The sequence below is a fragment of the Podarcis tiliguerta genome, assembly GCF_965153285.1.
Source record: "Podarcis tiliguerta genome assembly, chromosome: 9".
Taxonomy (NCBI): Eukaryota; Metazoa; Chordata; class Lepidosauria; order Squamata; family Lacertidae; genus Podarcis; species Podarcis tiliguerta.
The window spans coordinates 49,402,259-49,428,423 of record NC_139542.1 but is presented as its reverse complement, the minus strand read 5'-3'; the positions used below and the strand labels follow the sequence as shown (position 1 = coordinate 49,428,423).

The window sequence follows — 26,165 nt, the reverse complement described above, 5'->3', positions numbered from 1 at the left end:
GCCATGACGAGGCGTTTTCACATTTCGGCCCTAGCACAGCAGACGGTATTTCTACACGCAAAGTCCCTGGGGGACTTTGCTTTGCAGCTGCTCCTTCTCCATGAGGGAAGTGGAATCTCAAAGTTAGCACGACTCCTCTGGAGCGCCAGCCGCACACAAGCAGTTCTCAGTAGCAACCCTGTTGCTGCAGAAACCTTAGAATTACTCCAAAGGCAGCATTTTTCAAACATTCTAGCTCAGCTGGGCTTGCAAATTGGGCCGAGTTGTGGTAGAAGTTGATACAATCAGTTCAAGGTGCCTTGGTATCAATGCAAAGAGTGTGCCCTTGCATTAATCTCCGGGTGCCAGCATTGCTGGATCAGGGCCTCTCTAGCACCCGCACGACACAGTTGTGCTGCACAACTGCTGTGCCATGTCAGCATAGCCTGGAAGAGGCCAAAGCTTCCTTACGTAGTGTTCTGGGGTGCTTTTTTTGACCCAGAACAGGCATTGGTGTGTATCTGCACCAGGCGTAGCTAATTATCATTGAAAACTGCATGTCTTTTTGCTTACCTTCACACTTCAGGAGTCATGGTGTTTGCAAGTTAATGCACTGCTGCAGCAATCTGTAACGGGACACTTTTTTCTCCTTCAAAATGAGCAGCGAAGTCTTTCAGTTGGGTACTGCTACAAACAAGCAACTGTGCATAACATTTTCCGACTATGAAAGCTAGTTGCAGCTTGCTTGTTTGTCGTATCTTGGTTGCAAGCTGCCACTTTTGGATTTCCTGAGCTCACATGTGGTTGAACACAATGGCAGGAAGTTCTCCTAGCCATGATGGAAAGCTTTCTTACACATGTGGTACCTGCAAATACCAAAAGTATTTCTGTATGAGTACTTCTTGTATGAGAGAAAAAACATTCTTCACTATAGCTTCTGTAGCTGATTTTTGTTGTCAACCCTGCAACTGGGCAGGTTAAGTCTTAAGTGTGTATGTTTATGTATTCTTACAATGTGTACTGCGTCAGTGAAACTCTGTAGACTTTCCTCCTTCACCACACAGAAGCTGGATGGTCAAGGAGAGGGAGTGTACCATTGCTCCACCCCTGACATTGGCATGTGCACCAGCTCCCTGACCGCTGTGTAGTCAGTGACAGGTTCGAATGGGGTGCCTAGGCAGTCAGGAACCCTGGGCAATTGGGGGTTCCCAGTTGCCATAAAGAAGCTACAAACGCACACCCAGACTTTCCCCAGATGTATGAAAGTCAGGATGCTAAGAGAGTGCATGTGGCAGTGTAGGAGCACTTCTGCCACATGCTAAGTTGGGAGCTGGAGGACCTTTTATCGCACCTCACTTGGCATGGCCAAGCAAAGGAGCCTAGGGCCAATTGTGCAAGGAAGGGAGTCAGTAAGGCCCCAAACAAACAGGTTGCAATATGGAGCACAGTTGAGGGAAAGGGGAAACTGCCTTTCATTCTAGATCCTCCTGTGGTGAAGAGTCCCTTTCTGTACCCTCAACACTATGACAATAGTCATCCTACAAGTGTGGTTATTGCCTCCTCTACAACAAATGACTTTTCCAATTGCAAGAGGTGTCCTGATTATGCTGTATGTGGGATGAATAAAACCCTCTTGTCTCCTCTCTGCAGGGTCATCTTCACTGGCAAAAGGAAAACGTTGGCGGCAAACAATACTACAGCAACTTGGGGACCAGGAACTCCCCTTACCCGCTTCCTGGGATGGCTACTTTTGTGACTTCCAACAAGCCTGACCTCCAGGTCACCATTAAGGAAGAAGCCTGTCCCTTGCCTTACAACAGCTCGTGGCCTTTCCCAGAGCTCCCTCTGCAACAAATCGTGTGCTCGGCTTCCACCAGCTACAGCAACAGCAACAGGCCACCGGATCACGAGAACCGGGCCAGCGTCATCAAGAAAACGTCAGATATTACTCAGTCAAGAGTCAAGAGCAGCTAAGCCACATAAACGGGCACGTTCTTGGCGGATTCTCTGTTGTGGCTTTGAGGAGCACATCTAATGTACATTCAGCAAACCGAAGAGAGAAGAGCCTTGACAGTGCGGAAGGCGACCGTGTCCAACTCCAGCACTGGAGCATTTTAAACTCAGGACTCCAACCCACAGAATGTAGACGTGAAGCTGGACAGAGGTCCAAGGTTACAGCCCAGGGAAAGGAAAGCCACCCTGGTAGATTCCAAGGCTGAAACAAGAGGACCAAGAGCCCCCAAATGAAGTTCCTCCATTTCTAGCAGTTCAGGCCACAATGGAACTGAAAACCTCAGAATGGAAAGAAAAATGTGAACTTGCTTGATTTTTGTTTTTTTCCAGAATCAGTTGTGAATATGTACATAATGCAGTGCTGTACTAGCAATACTGCAGACTGCTTTCGCACCTTATTGAAAAAAAGAAAAAGCACTTGCAAAAAAGGCCTTTCATTATCTTGCTCTTATTAATGGCACACTTAAAGCCCCTTCTTCCCCACCCTCAACTTCGCTCTTTCCCAGGGCTCTTCTGGCTAATGTCGCCTTGGAGTATGGAAAAAGAATCAAATAGGAAAGTAAAACCTCCTCCTGTACATTTCGCAGGTTGTTTTAAAGAGTGCTTACCTTATACTTGTCTAATCTGCTATGCTTGAAAGCTGTGTGGTACAATAGAAGAAAATCTATTACAGATATATTATGCAAATTCCCAGGTTTTAAAGAGAGAGAGAAATACTCTAATTCTAACCAGAGTAAGCTTTTTTATTTTTTTATACAGTGGGATATTTTATTCAAAGTAAAATTCTAAAGTGAATATTAATTGTTTTACTTTTTTTATCTTTTCTACAGCAAATTTATAATTTTACAATTCAGTGACTTGGTTGTCAGCAACCATCGCATCTTTGTGGCACATTTTCTTTTTTTTTCTTTTTTCTTTTTTTCTTTTCTTTTTTACAATTTGTAAAGGTGAAATAGCTTTTAATGAATTTTATGTAGCAATCAAACTATCCTGTGGATTGATAATAAATATTATATATAAATAAGTTTTTAAATAAACACGTTTTCTTTGGTGTGTGGGATTTAATATATATATATAAGATAAAACACTTCCAAAGGGATCGTGTAAAAAAGTTAAGGGGGCAATTACTTTCATGTTCTGAAAACAAAAGATGCCAAAATATATGATGTGTGTTCCATTGATTGAGAGGCGCTTTGGGGCACGTTCCAGGCTATAGCAGAGGCAGGAGGAATAAATGATAACTTTTGCTGGATTATAGCTATTGTTTTTTAGATTAGGTTAAGTGGAATTTCTTAGTGCTTCAGGTACATTCGGTGTCAAAAGTTATTTACAGTGCACAGAATGCTTACAAAGAAATCCTGCACACAGACCAGTTTTACTAATTTGAGACAGAAGATTTGCTTGAGACATACAGTTAGAACAAATTGATGCTAAAGGGCTATAAGGTGCATGTCTATAAGGAGACAGGTAACTCCTGTCTCCAAAAGCCAGCATGGTAGTTTAATTTTGCAGTGAGGCAATAAAAGCTGTAATAATTTCTGCTGGAAATCCTACTGCTTGGGCTTTCTGTTTTGGTATCCCATAACTGGGATACTTCTTAATCTGGCTTTCCTAACCACTTTAGAAACATGGGTGAACACAGCAGTGCTATTTTTCAAAAAAGAAAAGGTGATGGAACTCACCATGAATTTTACTTTATTTTCTTCATTCTCTTAGAAGTGCCTACCTGAGAGGTGCTGGAACTGAGTTCTGGCAGGTTCCCGCTGAAAGAAAAGCCCTGGAACAGAGAATCCCAATTAGTGTTAACTGTGGATAATATCAATGAAGAGATTCTAGGCAGTGAGTCAAGGCTTGTCCTAGATACGTAAAACGTATTTATACTAAAGTTCAGAATCTGACTCTCAGGCAATTCTTAAGGTGGCTTATGACAATTAATCATCAGTAACCATGAAACCAATACATAAATTATTATGAATGTGGCTGCAGTTTTCACACATGATGAAGTAGTCGCCTTACTTAAAGGCATTCAGCACAGGTACAGATTAGACCCACATTCGTTTATGGTTTATATAATATATGAAGCATCCCCTAAAATGTCAGTTGCTTGAGGTATAGATGAATCTGCCGCATAACCCAAAGTTTTCACACATGAAGCGTAAAGCATTTTTGTGCTACATGATGTCCTCCCCCCTCCAAAAATAAAACCTATCAATCAGAATGCTTATTTGCTTGCAATATCATTTGTTCAATCTTTGCACTGGACCTGTTGCAGCTGCGATGCTGCTTGTGGCACAAGCAAAACAACAAAGATTGTGAGATCAGCCACTTAGCCCAGATAATTTCTTAGCAACACAGCCAAATTATGCCTAAATGAATCTATGTGCTTGTTACATTTCTGCCCAACCCAAATGAGGACAGAGCAGCAAGGTACATTAGGCTGATATCCCAAGGCTATTCATTGAACTTCCTAGCCTTAGGGCTAATTCCATCTTTACTTTTTCTGCTTGGATACAAATCTAAATTGAAATGGTAAAATGTATGTACTGTAATTATACCACAGAGAATTCTCTTTATTTTCTATCCATACTGACACAGTTCAACTATCTTTTGTTTCTATAATGTATTATTTTTATTTGTTAAAAGTGCATGTATACACACACACACACGCCATGGCTCTACTGCTTCAGTACTAGTTTATGCACACACAAAAAAGGGCCTTGAGAAAGTGTTCAAGTAGCACACATTTATCCTGTCATTTTGAAAAGAACTTAAATGTTGGTAATTTATCACACAGTGAAGTTTCAGAGTGCAACTAGGAAACCACAAGTAAAGTGCACACAAGCCTCACAACTCACGGCTGCTACTGATAATGAAGTTTCCCAAGTACCGTATGTGCTCTTTTGTTCATATTTTAGCTGTAACATCATTGCAGTGCAGCATTTTAACTACCGGTAGTTCCAATCGCTTACTTACAATAACAGGTCCGAAAGCTTGTACTTTCAGAAAGTTTATACAGCTCCTTCTTTAGCACGGCTGCAATTGCTCTTTTGGTTCAGGATACAACAGCATTTGGAGATTCTTTTGTTAGAGTTCTATACGGCAGACCTATCCCAGGTTTCACAGGGCATGTGTGTGCTCCTAGAACAAAAGGATATGGTTTAGTCTTGCTTTATACATCAGGGATTCCCCAACTCCAAAACATAGTAAGAAAACCCCTTAGGGTTTCTGTTGTGGCTGTGCACTAGATTCAGCCAAATTGCAGGCTAAATTGGGCTGATTAGAGGGCATCTGGGCTTTGGCTGAGTTGGGTTGGGGCAGCCTTGGATCAGGTTGGGCCATCTGGGGTGATCTGCAGCCATCAGGGGCAGGGTATTGGGTGGAAAGGCTGCAGGAGTCTGCTAGGCCAGCATGTTCCCCACAGAGAATGTGCTGGGGAAGCAAACCTTAGCAGGATGGAATCCTCCACTCATCAGGATTCAATCCTTTGGGCTGCAGGATGCTTTTTTGAAGCTTGCGAAGTAGCACCTAGCAGGACTGAACCCTCTTGCTCTTGGTTGGGAGAGGAGATGGCAGCGTTTCTTCCCCCTGACCCCTCCTGACAGTATCTCAGTTGCAGTTGTCAGAACCCTAATTAAACATTAAAGGTAAAGTGACCCCTGACCATTAGGTCCAGTCATGGCCGACTCTGGGGTTGTGGCGCTCATCTCGCTTTATTGGCCGAGGGAGCCGGCATACAGCTTCTGGGTCATGTGGCCAGCATGACTAAGCCGCTTCTGGCAAACCAGTGCAGCGCACGGAAACACTGTTTACCTTCGCACTGGAGCGGTACCTATTTATCTACTTGCACTGCGTTGCTTTCAAACTGCTAGGTTGGCAGGAGCAGGAACCAAGCAATGGGAGCTCGCCCCGTTGCGGGGATTCGAACCCCCAACCTTCTGATCAGCAAGCCGTAGGCTCTGTGGTTTAAACCACAGCGCCACCCCACCCCAAACTGTTTGCTGGACCCAGGGCAAGGTGGGTGGTCCCTGGGTCGGCCAGGCTTGCAGAGGGGGTGGAGGGGGCTATGTGCAGCTCTAGGTTCTATACTATGGCCTTGCTGCCCTGACACAGCAATACTGATAAGCTCTGGAAGCTCTAGCTTTGTAGCAAATCCCAGCATATGTGAATGAACAGTCTTGCCCTGAATCAAAGCAATAGTCTACCTACCCCAACAACTGGCTAACATTAGTTGCCAGCAGCACTTCTGTAGGATCTCATGACCACAGATGGATGGACATTTGATGGCTCTGTTCTCCAAGTTTTTAAAGCTGGAGATTACGAGTACTGAAACCAAAAACTTCTTATTTGCAAATAATATATTCTGCGCCATGCTCTTTTCCTGATAGGATTCTATGCAAATTCAAATAATTATTAACAGTCATGTAATCATATTTTTTTTAAAAACGAATACAAAAATTTAGGAGCCAGTGAAATTTTATAGTAGTCGGATAGGAGCAGAGAATGGCGTCATTACTTCTGCAGCAACCTTCATTCCAACACTCAAGACCAATATTTTTGAGGCACCAGTGGCTATTAGGCACGTTCATTTTTTATGCTGTTAATTTAAGTACTTAGGTATTAATTTTCAGGTTCTGAGAGTACTCTGAGTTGTACTTAAATAGGCCTTAATTTTAAATAATTAGGACTGCCAAACCCCACACACCGACTGCATCCTTCAAGCAGCCCTGTTCTGTTGAGGCAGAAATTCAGCAGCGGAAGCTTTTCCTGACAACTGAGGTGATGGGGGTTGGGAACCTCCAGCCCACTGCACAGCTCCACCCAGGCCCTGATCCTTCACTGGTCCTACTCTGTCTGTGCTCTGCGTCTTTCCAAAAGCTAAACCTCAGAGTGCATTGGTTACAAGTGGCCTTATAACATTGTTCTGCCAGCACTGCCACACTTCATGGTAGGGTCTTTTAGTTTTGTTAAGCCCCAATACCACACCACAGGCTTCCTTTCCACTTACCTCCTCTGTTCCAAAGATCTCACCACTGCTACTGAAGCTGGAGACCCAAAGGTGGGAAGGATGACCTCAAAGGCCTTGAGATAAAGTGCGGCAGGTAGAACAACTTTCCAAAAGTCCAACCACAGGGCACGGTGATTAGATAACTAAGAAGTGATAGGGAAAGTCACAAGAGCAGGATTAGTTAAAATAGGGTTGTTATATTTGAAACAGTAAAAATCCAGACAGAAAAGTTGTTGTTGTTTTGGCCAAAGGTGTGGAGCTGCTTTTAGTTTTGCCCAAAGTTGTTGAGCACTGCCAACATGGGTTGCCATGCGTCCGGATTTTCCCAGACATTTTTGTGACACTACTTCCGACAGCAGTATTCCAGGGAAATTTTGGACGTGTGACAACCCTAGTTAAAAAGAGTGACAACCCTAGTTTAAAATGTACACGTTGTTACATGGATTTGACAGATGTCAAGGCAAACCTTTTGAAAGTACAGTACATACAGTGCAAACCATTTGTAACCTATATTCTTAAAGCTGTGTTGGTTTTTCTAAAAAGTGCTAAGCCGCTAAAATGAAACAGCGGCCCAAGAATGACTAATTAAATACATTTCAAAACTCCTTCAAACAGAGCTATGTTTTTATAATCAAAACTCCAGCTCCTCAATAACTGACTTTGACAATGTGTTTGCACTTTCAGTTTACACAACAACCTGCTCGGCTAGTTGCTGCTCCAAGTTCCCATAGTAACCATTCACTTGGCTGCCTTGCCATGGAAACTGCATATTTTTTCCTAGTACCTGAGTGACCTTTGAGCTACAGAACAAGAGAAGGTAGACAACTGTTTCACGTATGGAGTCGTATACTTATATGTACCCCTGCAGCAATTTATTGCGGGTACTCATGACAGATTCTCCATTCACTTAAATGGAAGTAGGGAGTGCCACACACACACAAGGGAAAGGCAACAAGAACAGCACCCCCCCCCCCCTTAAAGTGATAGAGGAAGCCTAAATGTGCCTAAAGGTTCAAAAAGGTTAGGGACCCCTGTTCTTGCTTCTTGTCATTTCAATAAGTGCCATTTTGCTGCTGGATGTCGCAGAAAGTTTTCTACACAGAGGCACCGGACATATAAAAAGGGGTGTTACAAAAATGGTTTAGTTAAACAAACCATGGTTTCATGTTGCATCTGAACCCAGCCATTGGCTCCAGGCTTGAAGTCATTACCAGAATATGTACACATTGAACTGCAATATGAGCATCACATGATGCGACAGTTATGCAGCAGTTTAGAGATAACAAAATAATAAAGTTTCCGTATATTAGTGCAGTCAGTTAACTATCTTCCTCCTGCCTTCATTGCTAGCAGTTACTGAGGCTCTTGGGTAGTAGTAAAGTCAAAAAGGGTTTATCAATGCTAGCCAGAGATTGCAGCATTCTTTATAGTGACAAATTAACAAACCCAGACTTCCAGTGTTTACCTCTTTCCTTTTTATAACTCTGGCCCTTTGAGCAAACAAATAGCAGCTATGATGCAACTTCATCAAACATTGCATTATGGAAATATGCCAAATTTTATATATAAAAAAACACAAAATACTTGCACTAAATCAGTCCAAAGGTTACAGCAGATTGTTTCATGCACACCCAGCTATAACTAATGTTAGAGCACTCGCCGTCGTCAGGAAACAAAGGAATGAAATCAACCACCAAGTCAATGATAATCTTTTTGATCTACATGAACTTAAAAGAGTTTGATGCAAAGAGGTTTCTCCCTTTTGTTTCCTGGGCTGGGCTCCTTTGTTCTTAAAAGCCGTGTCTTTGTCAAAAACATCAACAAGTGTACTGTACCTTTCCCCATCAATCATTACATCACTGAGAAAGGGAAGGTTGCAGTCGTGCCCTTCCTGCTTTGATGTGTTGAATGCTCAGGAGCCCTGCTGGTAAAAGGTGGCAACTGCATTAGCATGCTAAGGCGACATTATCCATTGTAACAGATTTCCTTTTTATTATAATGCTGACTCCGAAGCAAACCAAACCAACCCAACCTGATTTATCTCTATCTGTGGTAATGGGAAAAGAGCAGAGACAAGGACTCAAATCCCTGTGCTGACTAGCCTTGAACACTTGAGGCTGCATACACACCATATGTTTAAAGCACATGGCGCTCTCCAAAGAATCATGGGAACTGTAGTTTGTCAAGGGTGTGGGGAATTGTAGCTCTGTGAGGCGTAAACTACAGTTCCCAGAATTCTTTGGGGGGGAGTAAGTCCTGTGCTTTAAATGTATAATTCTCTCGGCTAATCTACGTCAGAGTGTTTCTGAGAGGACATGACTGCCCACATACATGGGGATGCAGTTTTCAAATTTCATATTATTTCAAGAAACACAATCCTGTATCACTTCTGCTCTCCATCCCCAGGACTGGCCAAATCTAACATGTTACTCAGAGTAGCTGTATTTAACCTCCTTCCATGCCAGCACAGTATGTCTGTCTGTCTATTTAATTTTTTTTATTATGTTTTATTATTTATTTTATTTTCAGCATTTGATCCTAACAATCATTTCAGTTGTAAATACAATTTTATTCTCACTTTCACTTCCACTGTTTATAAACAGACAGAACCAAACACAGAAAGAGAAGGAGGCCAAGCCATGGGAAATATCTGTGCAAAAGAATTATGGAAGGCACAGGAGCTTCTGACAGTTTTAAAGCTGACTCTTGCTTCCATATAATTAGATATGTGTTTTTATTGGAGGTTATTGCTGGTTAAAGAGCTCTGTTAAACGGAATGGGCAAATCAGTATTTAATTTTTGCTATTTGGACTGATTCATGCATTGCATGAATTCTACATACAGGCCTCACTTGACAGAACTTTTAATTGGGTAATTGGTGAGATGAAATTTTAATCTGTAGGGCTAAGTTTGAAGAGCACACTTAATTACTGAAGCCATTTTGGCTCCTGTGTGTTACTGTAACTGAGAAAGAAGAACATATTAAGGAAAGGCCATGGAACTTTTGTTTATTAAATGGAACCTCTTTCAGGATTTCTTCAGTGGCCTCAAAAAGGCACATATTGAGCTTTTAAAAAACATATCTTATTATAATTTATTTTTAGATAATAACAGTTATCAAGCAAAACGAAAAACAAAACAACAGAACAAGCAAAACCATTTCATGACCAGCAAAATACAGTTCACTGCATTATAAAGCACAACAAAATTTTGATTGCATGCTATTTCTGATTATCATTATTATCCTTTCAAAATGTTTCAGGTTTTATCGAGAAAGCATTTGTTTTCTTTTTGGCAAAGTGAATGCTACTTGTGTATTTTGCTATGTTGTATCATTTCTTTTTAATAAAATAAATAAAACAACAACACACAACAAAGCACTCTGTGTGTCAACAGAGGCTGCCAGTCATGTTCCTGATGTGCAATATAAGCAATTAAACCAACTTTCATAAAAAGTGCCTTTCATCATCATTAGATTACTTCTTGCTTCAACTTCTTAGGCAGCTTTTCCATTAAAGCAGATTTGTTGATACCATTTGTCCACCCAATTATTACATAGCATTTTCAATTGTTTGGTTTTGTTATTAGACAGACAGACGGATGACAGCTCTAGAATTTTTTTTTTTTGGACAGGTACACTAGATAGCCTCAAAGTAACATAGGTACATGACTTAGATTCCACTAATGATTCTGCTAAATAGAACAGAATATGGAACAAGGTCCACTTAGTCTCTAGCAGAAAGGAAAATTCCTTAAATCCGACACCCAGGTAATACCTGTTGCCCCTCCCCCACCCACCACCTTGAGTAGGGATATCTGGTTCTAATAGTCCCCTATATTGATTACTTTTGTAATATGATTTGCGTGTGTTGAGCTTTTTCAGTATACAGATTTACATTTTGACAAATTAATTAAAAGTTAGGCAGCAGACGTGTTGATAGCCCTAACACATTCCATTCCACTGACCATCTCCTACATTGCAATATGTCATTCGGGAGGAATAATCCACAGTGATGCTCAAACTATTCCCACTGTGCATAATCCATGAGTACTTTTGAAGAATCAGGTAAAATGTAAAGGGACCCCTGACCATTAGCTCCCGTCGTGACCGACTCTGGGGTTGCAGCACTCATCTCGCTTTATTGGCCAAGGGAGCTGGCGTACAGCTTCCGGGTCATGTGGCCAGCATGACTAAGCCGCTTCTGGCGAACCAGAGCAGCGCACGGAAACGCTGTTTACCTTCCCGCCAGAGTGGTACCTATTTATCTACTTGCACTTTGACATGCTTTTGAACTGCTAGGTTGGCAGGAGCAGGGACCGAGCAACGGGAGCTCACTCCGTCATGGGGATTCGAACCGCTGACCTTCTGATCGGCAAGTCCTAGGTTCTGTGGTTTAACCCACAGCACCACCCGCGTCAAATCAGGTACCTTCCTTCAAAAACAAGCAAGCAGAACCTCATTTATAATCAGAATACATAACTTCAATTATGTATAAAGATTTTAAGGAATTCACGGGAGTTTTTGTGTGTGTTTTCCTTCCCAGGTCTGTTTATCCTCTAGTCTAGGACACAATTGTTTTGCATCTGAATGCACAAGAGCTGTTGACAGAGGAGGGAGTCTCCTGAAATTTAAGGAAACCCTGCTCATTGTAAACACTGCCCTGAGGGTTATTTCCTGCTTCCCCTGCAGCAGCTATGACAACAGTCATTCACGTATAAACAGTTGCTAGGATGCCACTTGGAAGGGAGGGAACAGAGAGAATACCAATAATATTTCATTTAAATGCAAGAAAGACCTAAATTTAAAATGTCCAGTAATCTCACAAGCATTTTTTAAAATGAAATTTCACATAATTTTTAAAGGAAAAAGAAAACCAGTGTGAAGCTCACTGGGTGTAATTGACCACTATTGCCTAGTCTGACCTCATCCACAGGGTTGTCACCATGTCAAAAGTGGGGTGGGGGGCAGGCGAAATAACTACTTATGGCACATATTCCATCCATTATTCTTTGCAAGGCTCTCTCTCTCTCTCTCTCTCTCTCTCTCTCTCTCTCTCTCTCTCTCACACACACACACACACACACAGAGAGAGAGAGAGAGAGAGAGAGAAATCATGTGTTTCAGATGGCCTGTGAGCAAAGATGCTTTGGCCCTTCAGGGTTTCAGCTGGCTGTGTGGTATCTATAATGTTTTAGCTGGTTTTAAACAGAATTTACTACTCTGGTCTGAGTGAGTTGGTTGTTATGGGTGGGCTTTATTTTAAATATATTATTAAATTTATCATATATTATTGATTTTAAATATATAAATTATATATTTTTAAATAATTAGTCATTCACGCGCAGCAATTTATTTCTTTACATTCTGAAAGTACCAGTTCTTCTGCCACTGGGATATAAATCAAATGAAGTAGCTTAGAATGAAAGCAATTTCACAAAAAAAGGTGTGGTTGGAGAAGGTTTGTTTGTTTAATTTCTTGCTTATTTTCACAACATTAAAGATTTGGATAGGATATTGCTTCCCTTTTAAGATTAAGATAGCAAAACACGGGGGAGGGAGCATGGGGACTGATCAATTTATCAATGGATATGCAGACAAGTGTCCTTTTTGAACTTAGGTTTAAACAATGCTGACACCTAGTGGTCACACACAACTCAGTCAATTTCAAGAAGTGCCTTGCAGGATCAGCAGAAAGCCTAAGCACTCTGGTTTCCAACAACAGCCTGCCAGGGAGGTGCGTCTAGAAGGAGCACAAAATAAAGATGATGACCTTTCCATTGGCCTGCATCTTGAACATAGAGGTTCTGTCTGTTTTCTTTTATTTAAGAAAACAGATCTTCATTCATTTACAGTGGTACCCCGGGTTAAGAACTTAATTCGTTCTGGAGATCCGTTCTTAACCTGAAACTGTTCTTAACCTGAAGCACCACTTTAGCTAATGGGGCCTCCCGCTGCCGCTGCACCGCCGGAGCACGATTTCTGTTCTCATCCTGAAGCAAAGTTCTTAACCCGAGGTACTATTTCTGGGTTAGTGGAGTCTGTAACCTGAGGCGTCTGTAACCTGAAGCGTCTGTACCAAAGGTACCACTGTATTAGTATATTTGTAGCTCACCCCCCCCCCTTTTTTTTACTGACAGGACTCCCTATTTACAAGTTTGGATTTCCTTCCCTTTCCCTGTCCTAGCCATGACCAGGGCAACTGGCTTGCAGAGACCTTGCACCTGCGATTCGTTCCTCCATGGGGCGATTTGTGCTCACGAAGGAAAGTAACCCCTTCCTCCATGGTCCAATTCCTCCAACATATCTGGATCTAACAATAAACTCGACTGCAGATACTGTACATAACCACAAACTGACAGATATCTTATTTAGGCTTATCCATTCCAGACATCCACTGATTTCCTGGGGAGTGAATTCAGTAAACCCTTATCTGTTTTTCTCTTTCTTTCTTTCTCTTTAAAATTTCCTTACTCCCTTCTTCAGGGTTGAATCTCACTGCCTCTCAATTCCACTTGTGCCCCAAAGGGCAAATGCTAACACTTCTTGGCAAGGCTACCACCTCTACATTCATTCTATATGGGTAAGATAAATTACAGTTTTTCTCTACTTTGCGGGGCTATACCCCAACACACAAATCTACTGTCTGTGATTGTCTGGCTAAGCTCGTATCACAGTAATAGTTCATGGTTGTTAACATTAGCATATTATTATCCCCACCACGATTTATCAGGGCTGGCCTGGGACATGTTGCCACTTGAGGCAAACAGAAAATGGTGCCCACCCTCCTCCTCTTCCTGCCCCCGGCCAAAGCCCCTTCCTGCTGTTCTGTCAGCTGAGGCAACAAAAGGCAGCCCCGGCTGGCACCCAAGATCTGCTGCCCTTCCCAACTGTCAAATTAGCCAGCTGCCCAAGGTGACTGCCTCACGAAGCCTCATGGGCAGGCCAGCCCAGTGATTTATTAAGTTTATTGACTGTTTTACAGAAGCATCTTAATGGGACTTGCAAGTAATAGTAAAATCAATACATGAAAAACAAAACAACTAAAATGAAGTGCAATGCGAGGTAATCAAAGTGTAAAAACAATTCCTCTATCCTCAAACACAGGTCAAAATACCACAGACACCCTTCAAAATGAAGAATACAGTGGTACCTCTGGATGTGAACGGGATCCGTTCCAGAGCCCTGTTCGCATCTAGAAGCAAACGTAACTAGCGACAGCACGTCTGCGCACCTGTGTGTCCCTTTTCGCCGCTTCTGAGCATGCACGTGACGTCACTTTGAGTGTCTGCGCATGCGCAAGTGGTGAAACCCGGAAGTAACGCTTTCTGTTACTTCCGGGTTGCCACAGAGCGCAACTCGAATGCGCTCAACCCGAAGCGCATTCAACCCAAGGTATGACTGTACAATCAACTGTTGCAAAGAAGAAACACCAAAATACCTTTGAGAAAAGAAACATCTTTGCCTTGTGCCAAAAAGATAGCAATGTCTGCACCAGGCAGAGCATTCCATGTCAGGGGGCCACTGCTGAAAAGGCCTGTTCCCACATGGCCCTCTGGACGGCTGCTGGAGAAGGATATCTGATGATGATCACAGGGCATGGACAGGCTTATAGCAGGAAAAGCATTCTGTAAGGAAACCATCAAACTTTAGGAACTTTTTCCTTTGGATTTTTGGAATAACTATTTACTTTCTTTCTTACTTACTTGTTTACTTACTTACTTACTTAGCTTGTACCCAAATGGCATATATTAAACAGTGCTATTACACAGGCTAATCCAAAGCAAGATTTTGTTATTCAACACTATGAACAACGAGGATTTGAAATGTAAGTAGACTGTTCTTTGCTATCATTTTTTCTATAATTTCTGTGCTGGAAGAAACTTCCTAACAGCTTCAGTTTTCCTTTAGGTCAAAATGTTCAGCCTACTGTTTTAACTGATTTGGCATGGCAGTTAGTTTCTTGGCTCTCAGTCAGCGTTTTTCTAATTATCCAGCAATTAAAATCATGTGCAAACCATGCAATTAATTAAGAAACAAAAGGTCAGCGATGGGAAGAGTGAAACGGGACATTTTGGCAGTTTAGGGGCTTTCCTTAGAAATGGGAAAAGAACAGCCTCAACCTGGAAAGCTAAAGCAAATTGAGAGAGGAAGTGGTAAGAGTTTCACTCATTTCCACTTCCTCCTTCAATTCCCTGGTTTTCCAGACTGAGTGGATAGGATATTAGGAGGGAGAGAAAGGAAGCATTTTGAAAAACCTTTGGAATCAAAAAAAAAGGGAAAAGATGGGTTTAGTTTTTACTTCTACTCTCTGAAGTAAGTGTTTGGCTTAGTTTCCCCCCTCTCTGGTGTTTGTGTTTATCTATCCTGCCTTGGGATCTGTTTATTTCACGTTATTGTGTCTGCAGGGGTGGGTGTGGGTGTGTGTGTGTGTGATATGAAGTTTGTTTCATTTTTTCCAGGGGAGGGATGTCTGTGGTTGGGTGTTAGCTTGATTCAGCTCCTTCAATAATTAGCAAAGTTTTGCCTTTGCATAGTACTACTAACAAATAAAAGTTACGGCTTTGAAAACGAACATTGTGAGGGTGAAACTGATGCAGACACTTGCTTTGAGTACTAGACTGGTGGCACCAGTGCATCAGGTAATACAGAAACTTAAAATTGTTTGGCATGGCTGAGGAAGGTTCTCGCCCTGATAAAAAACGAAACACTTGTGAGGCAAAGGGACAGAACAGAAGAAAGAGCACAAGGATGATTCTCAAGTGCCAGGGGAGACTTTCATGGGTGCCATTGCACCTATGGGTGCTCCATTGGGGATACCAGGCTTAGCTGAAAAGCTTTCTGCTTAAACAATTCAAACCATCTCATGTGCATTTATCCAGCTGCTCCTGAGAGTTGGGAATGGGAAATGGCACAGAGGGGTGTAATTTGTACAGAGACTGGCAAAAATCAGAAAGGTTCACACAGTGCTTTTTTCCTAGGATAAAAGGTGCCAGAATACCTCCAGGAAAATACCCACTGGGTTCACATTTCATTGCTTTTAAATGGAAGGAACGGACACAAAGCTCTCTTGAAAAATTTCCTCAGGCAAGCCAGTAATGATTATTCGACCTTGTGCCATTTACAATTTGAATTCCATGGGCTTCATCATAGGAGTGGCTGCCATTTGGAATTTGGGGCACTGTGTATTATCAGGCTTCTCCCCGCCCTCACACAGAGTGATGGACATACACCCCGCCTCCATTCTCCTTGCACCATTATCAAGCTATCCAGGTTGTATCGGTGCTGTTGCAATGGGGAAAATCACTTGCATCACTCCACAAAAACAAAAGTCTGAGCACAGCTTGCAGATGCCACTCACTGAATCTGTGTGGTGATTGGCGACTGCAGGTTGCTGCCGAAAGCTTGGACCGCCTTCATCAGCCCAAGAATGCTGTTTTAAGCATTTGAGAAAGCAGGACGCTGCCAATAAAACACATGAGCATCCCAGGAAATCAGCCATTCTGGCACCTGACCTTGCTCTTGTTTTTCATTACAAGTTGCCCTAACCCCATACTTTAATGGTGGTGCAACTCTGACCCCAGCGGCCTGCTATTTGCTGTGCTGGCTTCGGCACTTTTATATTCCCAAACTTTATTTCTGCCAAATCTAACTTCTTGGCTGCAAGATTCTTAGTTTTGTCTCTTTTCTGGATTCTGGGACTTTGCATTGGCCAGCCTCCAACCACATTCAATATGTTCTGGCCTTTCACTTGGCTCAAAGACCGTTCAAGAAATAAAGAGCTGCTTTTTACCAAGAGGATTTCTTAACTCAGCCAGACTGAGACAAAATCAGAATAATAATAATAATATGCATGGTACTTATATAGCTCTTTTTCTCAAGGGCTCAAAGTGTTTCACATACATTATTTATTTCATGACACAATAAATTTATTATTATTATTATTATTAATTATTATTATTATTATTATTATTATTATTATTATTTCTATACCACCCTTCATCTGAAGATCACAGGGCAGTTCACATAAACACAAAAATACAAAACAGAACACAAATTACTTAATAAAACAAGAACCAAAGCATACCAATAACCCCTGTCCCACAAACACATTTAACAGGCCACAGAATGTTCAATCAGCCAAAGGCCTTGTTACAGATCTATGCTTCTGCCTGGCACCTAAAGATATGTAATGAAGGTACCAGGCAAGCCTACCTATGGAGAGCGTTTCGCAAATGGAGAGCCACCACAGAAAAGGCCTGTTCTCATGTTGCTGCCCTCTGGATCTCTAGAGTCTATTGCATTATCAACATCTGCAACAGGGTGGCTTTCTGAGGTGACATGTTTTTTATCAAGCTGATGGGAGAGAGTGATACGGAGCTTAGCACTATAAATCAAACAGAGGTGACTTTCAAAGAAGAAGAAGAAGAGTTTGGATTTGATATCCCGCCTTTCACTCCCCTTCAGGAGTCTCAAAGCGGCTAACAATCTCCTTTCCCTTCCTCCCCCACAACAAACACTCTGGGGCTGAGAGACTTCAGAGAATTGTGACTGGCCCAAGGTCACCCAGCAGCTGCATGTGGAGGAGTGGGGAATCGAACCTGGTTCCCCAGATTACGACACTACCGCTCTTAACCACTACACCACACTGGCTCTCAATTTTACTTTAGAAGAAACAAAGTTGCGCAAACCCATCCATAAGGATGCCAGCTTCTTTTTAAAGAAAGATCACATGCATTCAATAGCTACACAGAAACCAAGCAGGCACAACTTCTTCCATCACAGTGCTGCAGTGCCACGGAAAAATGCACAGGCTAACCCCCCCCCCTGTCTTGCAGCTATTAGAACCCAGGCAAGTCCAACTCTATGTCTTAACATGATTTTAAAAACAGAGAACGGTTTCAAAGCTTGCTAGTCGTATGAGGAGTGGTACAAGTTATTCAACACTGATGTTACAGGCATTATTCATTAGTACAGTTATACACTGTGTTGTGTCAGCACTAATGCAGAGGGGAAACTGAGTTTCACCAGGGGACACAATCTGTGGCTTGCGTGCTTGTAAAATAGTTTTTTTCTGTAACAACAAAGGCACAACTTGATAGAAAATGCCTCTCTTCCCAATCAGCAAAGGATTACAGGAGTCCTCACCCCAAAATGTGTGACATCTGCACACATCTTTAGTTACAGGGGCATACAGTAAATACTCAACCAAAGCAAAGGAGTCAAAACAAGCATCACATCCTAGATGATCAGGGCCCTGTTGCTCCCTTGAACTGTTGCCTACATTCCTCCATACAAGTTGCCTTTCTGTTTACTTTTAACGTATAATTGATGTGTATGTGCGTGACAGCACAGCAGGAAGAGAACAGTAAAATGCAAAGAGGTATGTCAGAAGTCTGGCACCGACTTTCCTCACATAATACTACAGTGTTACCTCAGGTTACATATGCTTCAGGTTACACACTCCGCTAACCCAGAAATAGTGCTTCAGGTTAAGAACTTTGCTTCAGCATGAGAACAAAAATCGTGCTCCGGCGGCACGGCAGCAGCAGGAGGCTCCAGTAGCTAAAGTGGTGCTTCAGGTTAAGAACAGTTTCAGGTTAAGTACGGACCTCTGGAACGAATTAAGTACTTAACCTGAGGTACCACTGTAATAATAATTTATTTATACCCCGCCCTTCCCGGTTCAGAAAACCGGTCTCAGGGTGGCTAACAACAAATTTAAAATACTTAATTATAGACGCAGCATAAAATACAGTATAAAAACATGATTAACAATAAAATTCAAAGTTCAGAAATCAATTTGAGGAAAATCCATCTAATAAACATTAGATAGGCACCAGGGCTAGCTGGCTGAATTAGTCTTACTTGGGCCAGTGAGGAGGCCAGGGGAGAATTAGCTGTGGGGTCTCAGAGCGGGTAATCTTCATAAAAGGGAAGGGGGAAGGAAGAGAAGGGAAATAAAAGATCAAATTAAATTCAAATTAAAGGCCAGGAGGAATAGCTCTGTCTTACTGGCCCGGCAAAAGGAGGTTAAATCCTGTAGGGCCCTAGTCTCGTGGGACAGAGCATTCCACCAGGTTGGAGCCATCACTGAAAAGGCCCTGGCCCTGTGGAGGATAGTCTGACTTCCTTAGACCCCGGGACCATGGTTATTCATGGACCTTAAGGGCCTCTGCGGGGCATACCAGGAGAGGTGGTCCCATAAATACAAGGGCCCTAAGCCACAAAGGGCTTTAAAGGTCAAAACCAGCACCTTGAACCTGACCCTATACTCCACTGGGAGCCAGTGCAATTGGTAAAGCACTGGGTGAATATGCTCCCATGGCAGGGACCCTGTGAGGAGCCTCGCTGCAGCATTCTGCACCCTCTGGAGTTTTTGGGACAGTTTCAAGGGCAGCCCTGCATAGAGCGAATTACAGTAGTCAAGCCTGGAGGTGACCGTTGCATGGATCACTGTCGCCAGATCGGGGTGGGAAAGGTAAGGGACCAACTTACCTAGACTATAAATAGACTATAAATATCGGAAGTCACTAACATACGTGAAAAATTTCAACCCTGGGTGTCAAATGCCTCTGTAAATTTGCAAATATCCATTACCGCGCCAAAATCTGGTGAAGCTAATGTAGGAGTCAAAAACAGAAATAAAAAGTGCACTCCTCATACTTTAAAATTATATCGACTCACTGGCTTTAAAGAAAAGGTTTAAGATCTGAAAAATTCATTATGTTTTTGTTCTCAGATTTATCCAGTTTGTTTTGAGTGCCCTGAAAAGCCTGACATGTGGGAACCCAGCAGTTGCATTGTTCCTGTGTTAACCTTTTGAGTGTCGTGGAAGCGCCGCTAGAGTTAACACCGAGAACTAAATTTTTGTTGCTTCAATGCAACGTTTCTTTCTATAGTCAGAGCACGGTACCAGAATGCAGCCCCCAGCATCCTGCTTCGCTACATCAGAATGCAAAGTCCACCGTGTATTAGCAGTTATCCTGTAACTTTTTAAGTCTGGCAATTCCAGTTACTGCTGCTGTACCTTTAAACTCTGGAATCAAACCAGCAAAATGAGAGCAAGCAGTGTGAGGTCCAGCCCTTCAGAGCAGCTTCAGATGCCTCATTGAGAGTTCTTGCACAGGGACAGGCGGTGCTGACAGTGCTCTGCCAAAACTCCTCTCCACCCAGCAACATGGCAAAGCACATGGCCCCCTTTCTCCTGCTTGCCCTCACCCTGGCAAGCTCATCCCTCGCACATCGAAAAAAGCTCCTGCTGTTCTTGATTGATGGACTTCGCCACGATTATATCAGCGATGAAGCGCTGGAATCCTTGCCTGGCTTCAGAGAGATTGTGAACAGGGGGGTGAAAGTGGATTACCTGACACCAGACTTCCCCAGTCTTTCCTATCCAAACTATTACACACTGATGACTGGTGAGTACGTTCTTTGACTTTCTCACTACAGGGCTCTTAACAGCAGGCAGCCTTAATTGTTGCAGATTGCATAAAGTCAGTAGTTTCTGTAACACTGCGGGGGCGAATAAAGACTAAATTTTTAAATGAGGATTCATCCTCGCTGAAGATTAAAAGGAATGACTGCAGGTCAGTCTGAACTATATATAAAAAAACAATAAATTTGTCAAGTTTTTGTTCCACTTTATCCTCAAGAAAGAACCCCCCCCCCCCACACAAATATAATCTTGTCAAACAGTTAGACCTTGTTGGCTCATCTGAAAAGCAAACAGTACAATCAGATTTTTTTTATAAAAAATAAAAATAAACTTTGACTATTAACTGTAGTTGTGGTGACTCGATAGTAAACCACTCAACTTCTCGCCTCAGGGAATATCAGGCATTAGCAAAAGTATTAAATGATTCTACGACACAGAATACTATTCTCAGCTGGCGCATCTTCCCTCACTGGAATACAGTATTAGATTGTGCTGAGTGTTCTTCCCCACATTTCTGAATAACTGGTTAAGATATAATTTAACAATTACTGAAAACAGACATTCATTTATTTGAGGGCGTGTAAACACATTTAATCATTTTATGGATCATTTCACTATATTAAGCAAAATTTGCATCAATTCTAACTAAAACTGAAAATATTGTGGCAGGACAGGACGGGGTTGTTGTCCCCATCATTACAGTATTTTCTTTCTATTTTTGTTCGTTGCTTGTCACAGTTGAGACTGTAGATGCTTCCACAGCAGGTTTATATAGTAAATAATGTCAGGTATGTAAACTTGGAGAGCATCTAAGGTGCTCTCCAAGTTTTCATATTTTGCAATAAACCTTTCTTTTCATCCTAGATAAACTGCAATTTATTTGCTTCTTTAGAGTACTTCTAATATTTCCCATTCTGAGCACTTCTGCCAGCATCAACACACGTGACCCTAGCATAATAAAAACCCTTGTGAGTAAAACCGGCATAATGTCATGGTTTGTGACTTCGTGCTTGTGCTGCGGTAGGTACATTGTTTCCTGCGTTACAATTAGCTCTATGATCAGCAGATGACTACTTACCCGGCTAGCCGCTGAAATGTCTTACTCTGAAGAAGCCCCACTCACTTCCATAGGACTCCCTCAGAATCAGAAGGTTGTGGACTGGAACTTCTGCAGTGTTTCCAAAGTTCACTTTGCTTCCCATTCCGGTTACGCAGCAGGAATGTGAGAGAAAGAAAGAGAATATAAACAAGGGGCAACTGGTCCAAACACTGAGCAAGGATCCTGGAATTAAAAAAGCAAAGCACAAGTTTTGTATGATCAAAGCACTGCACTTGAATTAAAGAGAGGATCTGCAACAGTTTAAGTGTTATCCAAATACATACAGCACTCTGAACCCTCTGGATAACTAAGGCTGTAATCTTAAACACACTTCTGTGTAAACCTGCATAGGCTTGCTCTGCATGTTGAGAAGGGTCCATAGCTCAGCAGTAGAACATCTGCTTTCAATCCCTGGCATCTCCAGATAGGGCTGAAACCCTGGACAGCTGCTGCCAGTCAGTGTAGACAAAACAGGGCGAGATGGACCAATGGACCAGACTCAGAATAAGGCAGTTTCCAGTGCAAATCACCCCTGCCATGCAATGATGGGAAGAAGATGCTGGGAGGTCAGGCAGCTGGAAGAAAGAGTTTGGATTTGATATCCCACTTTATCACTACCCTAAGGAGTCTCAAAGCGGCTAACAATCTCCTTTCCATTCCTCTCCCACAACAAACACTCTGTGAGGTAAGTGGAGCTGAGAGACTTCAGAGAAGTGTGACTAGCCCAAGATCACCCAGCAGCTGCATGTGGAGGAGTGGAGACGCGAACCCGGTTCACCAGATTACGAGTCTACCACTCTTAACCACTACACCACACTGGCTCTCTTAGCCACTGAGGACACCTGTTCTTTCCAGAGACAGTGATAGATATAGGAGTACTCTCAAACTATATACCTGCTCCTTCAGGGAGAGGGCAACTTGATCAAGAACAGACAACTTGTCAGTTCCCCAAACTTGGGAGCAACTTGCCCACAGGGCTTCTGTCTTACCAGGATTCAGCTTCAGTTAACTGGCCTTTATCCAGCCCCTTAATAATTCCAGACATTGGTCAAAGAGACTTGTTATCACCTCAGAGATGTGAGGAGTAGAGAAGTAGAGCGGAGTGTCATCAGCATACTGCTTACACACCTTGCTCCATATTACCAATTGGAATGGTCATCTTTTCTACCCAGTCACATCTGGTTTATCAGGTTACTCTAGGAGTAGGACCTGGGAATGAACCCATCATTACACAGGAGTGGCTGCTAGATGAGAGTGAACCAACAGACACTCCTTATTTACTTACTGTCACACTACAAAAATGCAATAAACTTCCTTGTGCCATACTTGAAGAATAAGGGCTATGATTCTCACAGTGCACTACTTACCATACTAGAGGTTTTTGATTGGGCGGGGAAATCACAATAAGCACACCTAGTCTGCATTTCTTCAAGAAATAATTCTTGCAAAGGGGGCACTGGTCTGGTGTTGCTCCCGTAAGTGCTCCAGCAAGATGGCACACCGCATAGCTGTTGGTTGGCAAGGGAAAATAGGTACATAAAAAGAGAATTTACTGGATGCCAAGATCCAGTTCTGGGGCAGGTACTCTTTGGTGAAAGAACCCCAGCAGAGATTTAAAACATCACAAAATATGCAGCAAAGTAAAACATGGAAGTATAGGCTGTTAGACATTTAAAAGACACCCTCTAAGTTTCTTCCAGAGTTTCCCACTTCCCCTAGCACAAAAAAGACCAAATGTTTGGTAAGTTAAAAACAGTTTACTTACAAACTTTTCCAAGGTCAGATTCGTGTGCTTTTCCATGCAGCATTCAGGAAACACAGGCAACAAAACTTAGGTTAGTTCCAAAGTGGTGAAAGTTCCAAAATTATTAGGTACAGGAAGACAAGGATTGTTTGTAGAAAAGGTGAGGGGGAGTGATCTAGCTAAGTCTGGAAATGTAGCTCAATAAAGGCATAACTAACACTAAAATGCTTTTATCAGGAGTGGGTACCAAGGTGAAATTTTGGTGTTCCTAGTTAGTTGCAGGTCCCTTCTGGACCATTCCCTTAGTCAACACACTTACTCAAGGTCAAAGCAGAGCTCAGTTTTGGGGAAAAATAATAGTCTAAAACAGTTTGACACACTGCTTTCCAGAGTTGGTTATCACCCAATTGCAGGAAAACACTCAGCTGGCACAGTGGCAATTCTTTTAATATATTTTAACTGAGCAAGGTCCACTCTTGCCTTAATTGTTGGCCACCCGGATTCTGTACAAAGAAGGATCTTTCAGGAAAACCACGACTGGTACATGTTTGTTGTGACTATAGCCCCAAGTCTGTAGTCATTAGTGAAACACTCTGGTAAATGCCAATCAAAGACTCCTGCTGTCCCAGACCTGATAATTTTTGTGGTGGTTAAGTATGGCTTTAGCTCTGTGCATTTTTATTCTTCTGCTATGTGTTTTTAATTTGTTTAATGCTATGGAGTTGTATTCCTCTACTGTTTAGTTTTTTTAATTGTGTAGTTCGGCCTTCTTCAAACACTCTAGCTACTTTGGACTACAGTTCTCATTAACCCCAGCCATCAAGGGTTATCACATCAGCATAGACTTGTTCTATTTGCTGTGGGTTTTTGGGATTTTTCTTGCACTTGTAATACAATATAACAACAGGAGCAAATAAAAAGTAAGTTGCCTACTGTGTTATCGGGCAGTCTGTAAACAAACAAATAGGGATGCAGGTTCCCTGAATCATAAATATTCACAGGTGTGCAAACATAATTTGCAAATATAGAAACATTTCTTAATTCCATTTTCTAGCCCTCTACCTTTAAAAGTCCATTGCTGTTAAAATTCCCCCCACCGCACTGCACTGCCAGAGAAGATTATCATCTCTAGTAAGGGAGCAGCAAATGAACAGTTTTGAGCGGGGCAAGCATCCAGAGACCCGATGTGCTATACAGAAAGTAACATGGAAGTACTTTCCCCTGTTTTCTATAAGGGGGTCAATAGCTCTTTAACCTACGCTGCATTACATCTGGGCTGACTGATGCTAGAAGACGGGAACTCCCCGGCATGTGAAGCTTGTCAGAGGCAATGAAGTGTAATCAGGAAGGTTACAGCAGCAGGAAGATGCGTGAAAAAGTACTTTTCTAAGAGCAAGGAGAGACTGTTGGTGCTGAAGTTAGATAGGGAATGTGGTGATGGGATGCTCCAGTGGGATCTCTCCCCCCCCCCAATGGTTCAGAACAGAGGTCAGCAACCTTTTTCAGCCGTGGGCCGGTCCACCATCCCTCAGACCATGTGGGGGGCCAGACTATATTTTGAAAAAAAATATGAATGAATTCCTATGCCCCACAAATAACCCAGAGATGCATTTTAAATAAAAGCACACATTCTACTCCTGTAAAAACACGCTGATTCCTGGACCGTCCATGGGCCGGTTTGAGAAGGCAATTGGGCCACATCCAGCTCGCGGCCCTTAGGTTGCTTGCCCCTGGTTTAGAAAGTTGTTGTGAAATTTTTGGTCAATTGTAGAAAGACATGGCAACTGTTGACAGAAGGTTAGATCAATTGCAGCAAGCAGATTCCTACATATTTGAGGTCTTATTCCCATATACAGTGGTACCTCGGATTACATACGCTTCAGGTTACAGACGCTTCAGGTTACAGACTCCACTAACCCAGAAATATTACCTCAGATTAAGAACTTTGCTTCAGGATGAGAACAGAAATTGTGCTCCGGTGGCGTGACGGCAGCAGGAGGCTCCATTAGCTAAAGTGGTGCTTCAGGTTAAGAACAGTTTCAGGTTAAGAATGCACCTCCGGAACGAATTAAGTACTTAACCTGAGGTACCACTGTAGAACATAACAAAATATGATAACAAATGCCTAAAAGTAAAAGGGATAATCCAGAACTGAGTGGTGATTACACCACTCATTTCAACATACTGTACTGACTATGCTACAAATCACACAGCTAGCTTCTGTGATCACTTCCATGAACTGCACAAGTACTCCTAAAAACACAAAAATTTTCATAGAGAGATGGGGAAGGCTTAGGGAAATTCTTATTGTCTCAGCCCTTCAACTGTGTTTGCTTGTTTAAAACATTTTTTATTATCACCTACAATAAAATACCACATTTAATATAAGGATAATGATAGTGACCCATCTTACAGGGATGTGAAATGCTCTGAAAAGAAAAATATCAAGTATTGTTATTATATGGTTTTAATCAGCTACAATGCCTCCTCTGTGTCTACAAAAACAGTGAGCCACAACAATGGGTAGTTAAATACAGCAAGGGAGGTTATGAATATCCAGTTATTACTGTTAACAATGTTTTGCATAGCAATTTATTGTGCAGTAATTTTTGCCTACCTAAATCTTCAATAATATATCTGTTATGACCTAAAATGAGTCCAGTTAATACTTAATTATGAAAGAAACTGGGGGGAAGAGAATATGATAATTTGTTCGCTATCTGGTGACAAATCTATTACATGGGACTGGCCTTGAAAACTGTTCAGATGTTACTGCTTTCTGGCAGATTCAGCCCTACCATTAGGAAGGGTGAGGAAGTCACCTCAGGCAGTTGATTTTGGTATCCTGAAGGGCAGAAAATAGTTATTTATTTTTTATATTACTTCTGG

General features: G+C 42.2%; 2 protein-coding genes and 1 long non-coding RNA gene across 11 annotated transcripts in view; 2 read left to right on the top strand and 1 right to left on the bottom strand.

Moving 5' to 3' along the window:
* IRF2 (interferon regulatory factor 2) overlaps positions 1-3,045 on the top strand; it is a 39,318-nt gene extending 36,273 nt beyond the window's left edge. For all 6 annotated transcript variants that reach the window (XM_083458422.1, XM_083458418.1, XM_083458420.1 and 3 more), the window contains one exon: positions 1,630-3,045. In XM_083458422.1, coding sequence (XP_083314548.1) covers positions 1,630-1,953 — 324 coding nt within the window. In that variant the 3' untranslated portion in view covers positions 1,954-3,045. The remainder of the gene's footprint in view (positions 1-1,629) is intronic.
* On the bottom strand, positions 2,886-22,871 carry LOC310685717. Of its 4 annotated transcripts, none has more exons than XR_014515421.1 (6): positions 22,522-22,871; positions 21,512-21,715; positions 14,437-14,623; positions 6,998-7,140; positions 4,966-5,130; positions 2,886-3,769 (listed from the first exon to the last, which is right to left on the bottom strand). It is a non-coding gene; the product is annotated as an uncharacterized lncRNA (long non-coding RNA). The 4 variants fall into 4 exon arrangements; XR_014515422.1 differs by lacking the exon at positions 22,522-22,871 and adding an exon at positions 6,199-6,315 and having other exon boundaries at positions 21,512-22,105; XR_014515423.1 differs by lacking the exon at positions 22,522-22,871 and having other exon boundaries at positions 4,962-5,130; positions 21,512-22,105.
* The window catches only part of ENPP6 (ectonucleotide pyrophosphatase/phosphodiesterase 6), a 27,584-nt gene continuing 21,371 nt past the window's right edge, over positions 19,953-26,165 (top strand). Inside the window, exon 1 of the mRNA XM_083458392.1 lies at positions 19,953-20,416. Within this exon, the coding sequence (XP_083314518.1) occupies positions 20,176-20,416 (241 nt within the window). The 5' untranslated portion in view covers positions 19,953-20,175. The remainder of the gene's footprint in view (positions 20,417-26,165) is intronic.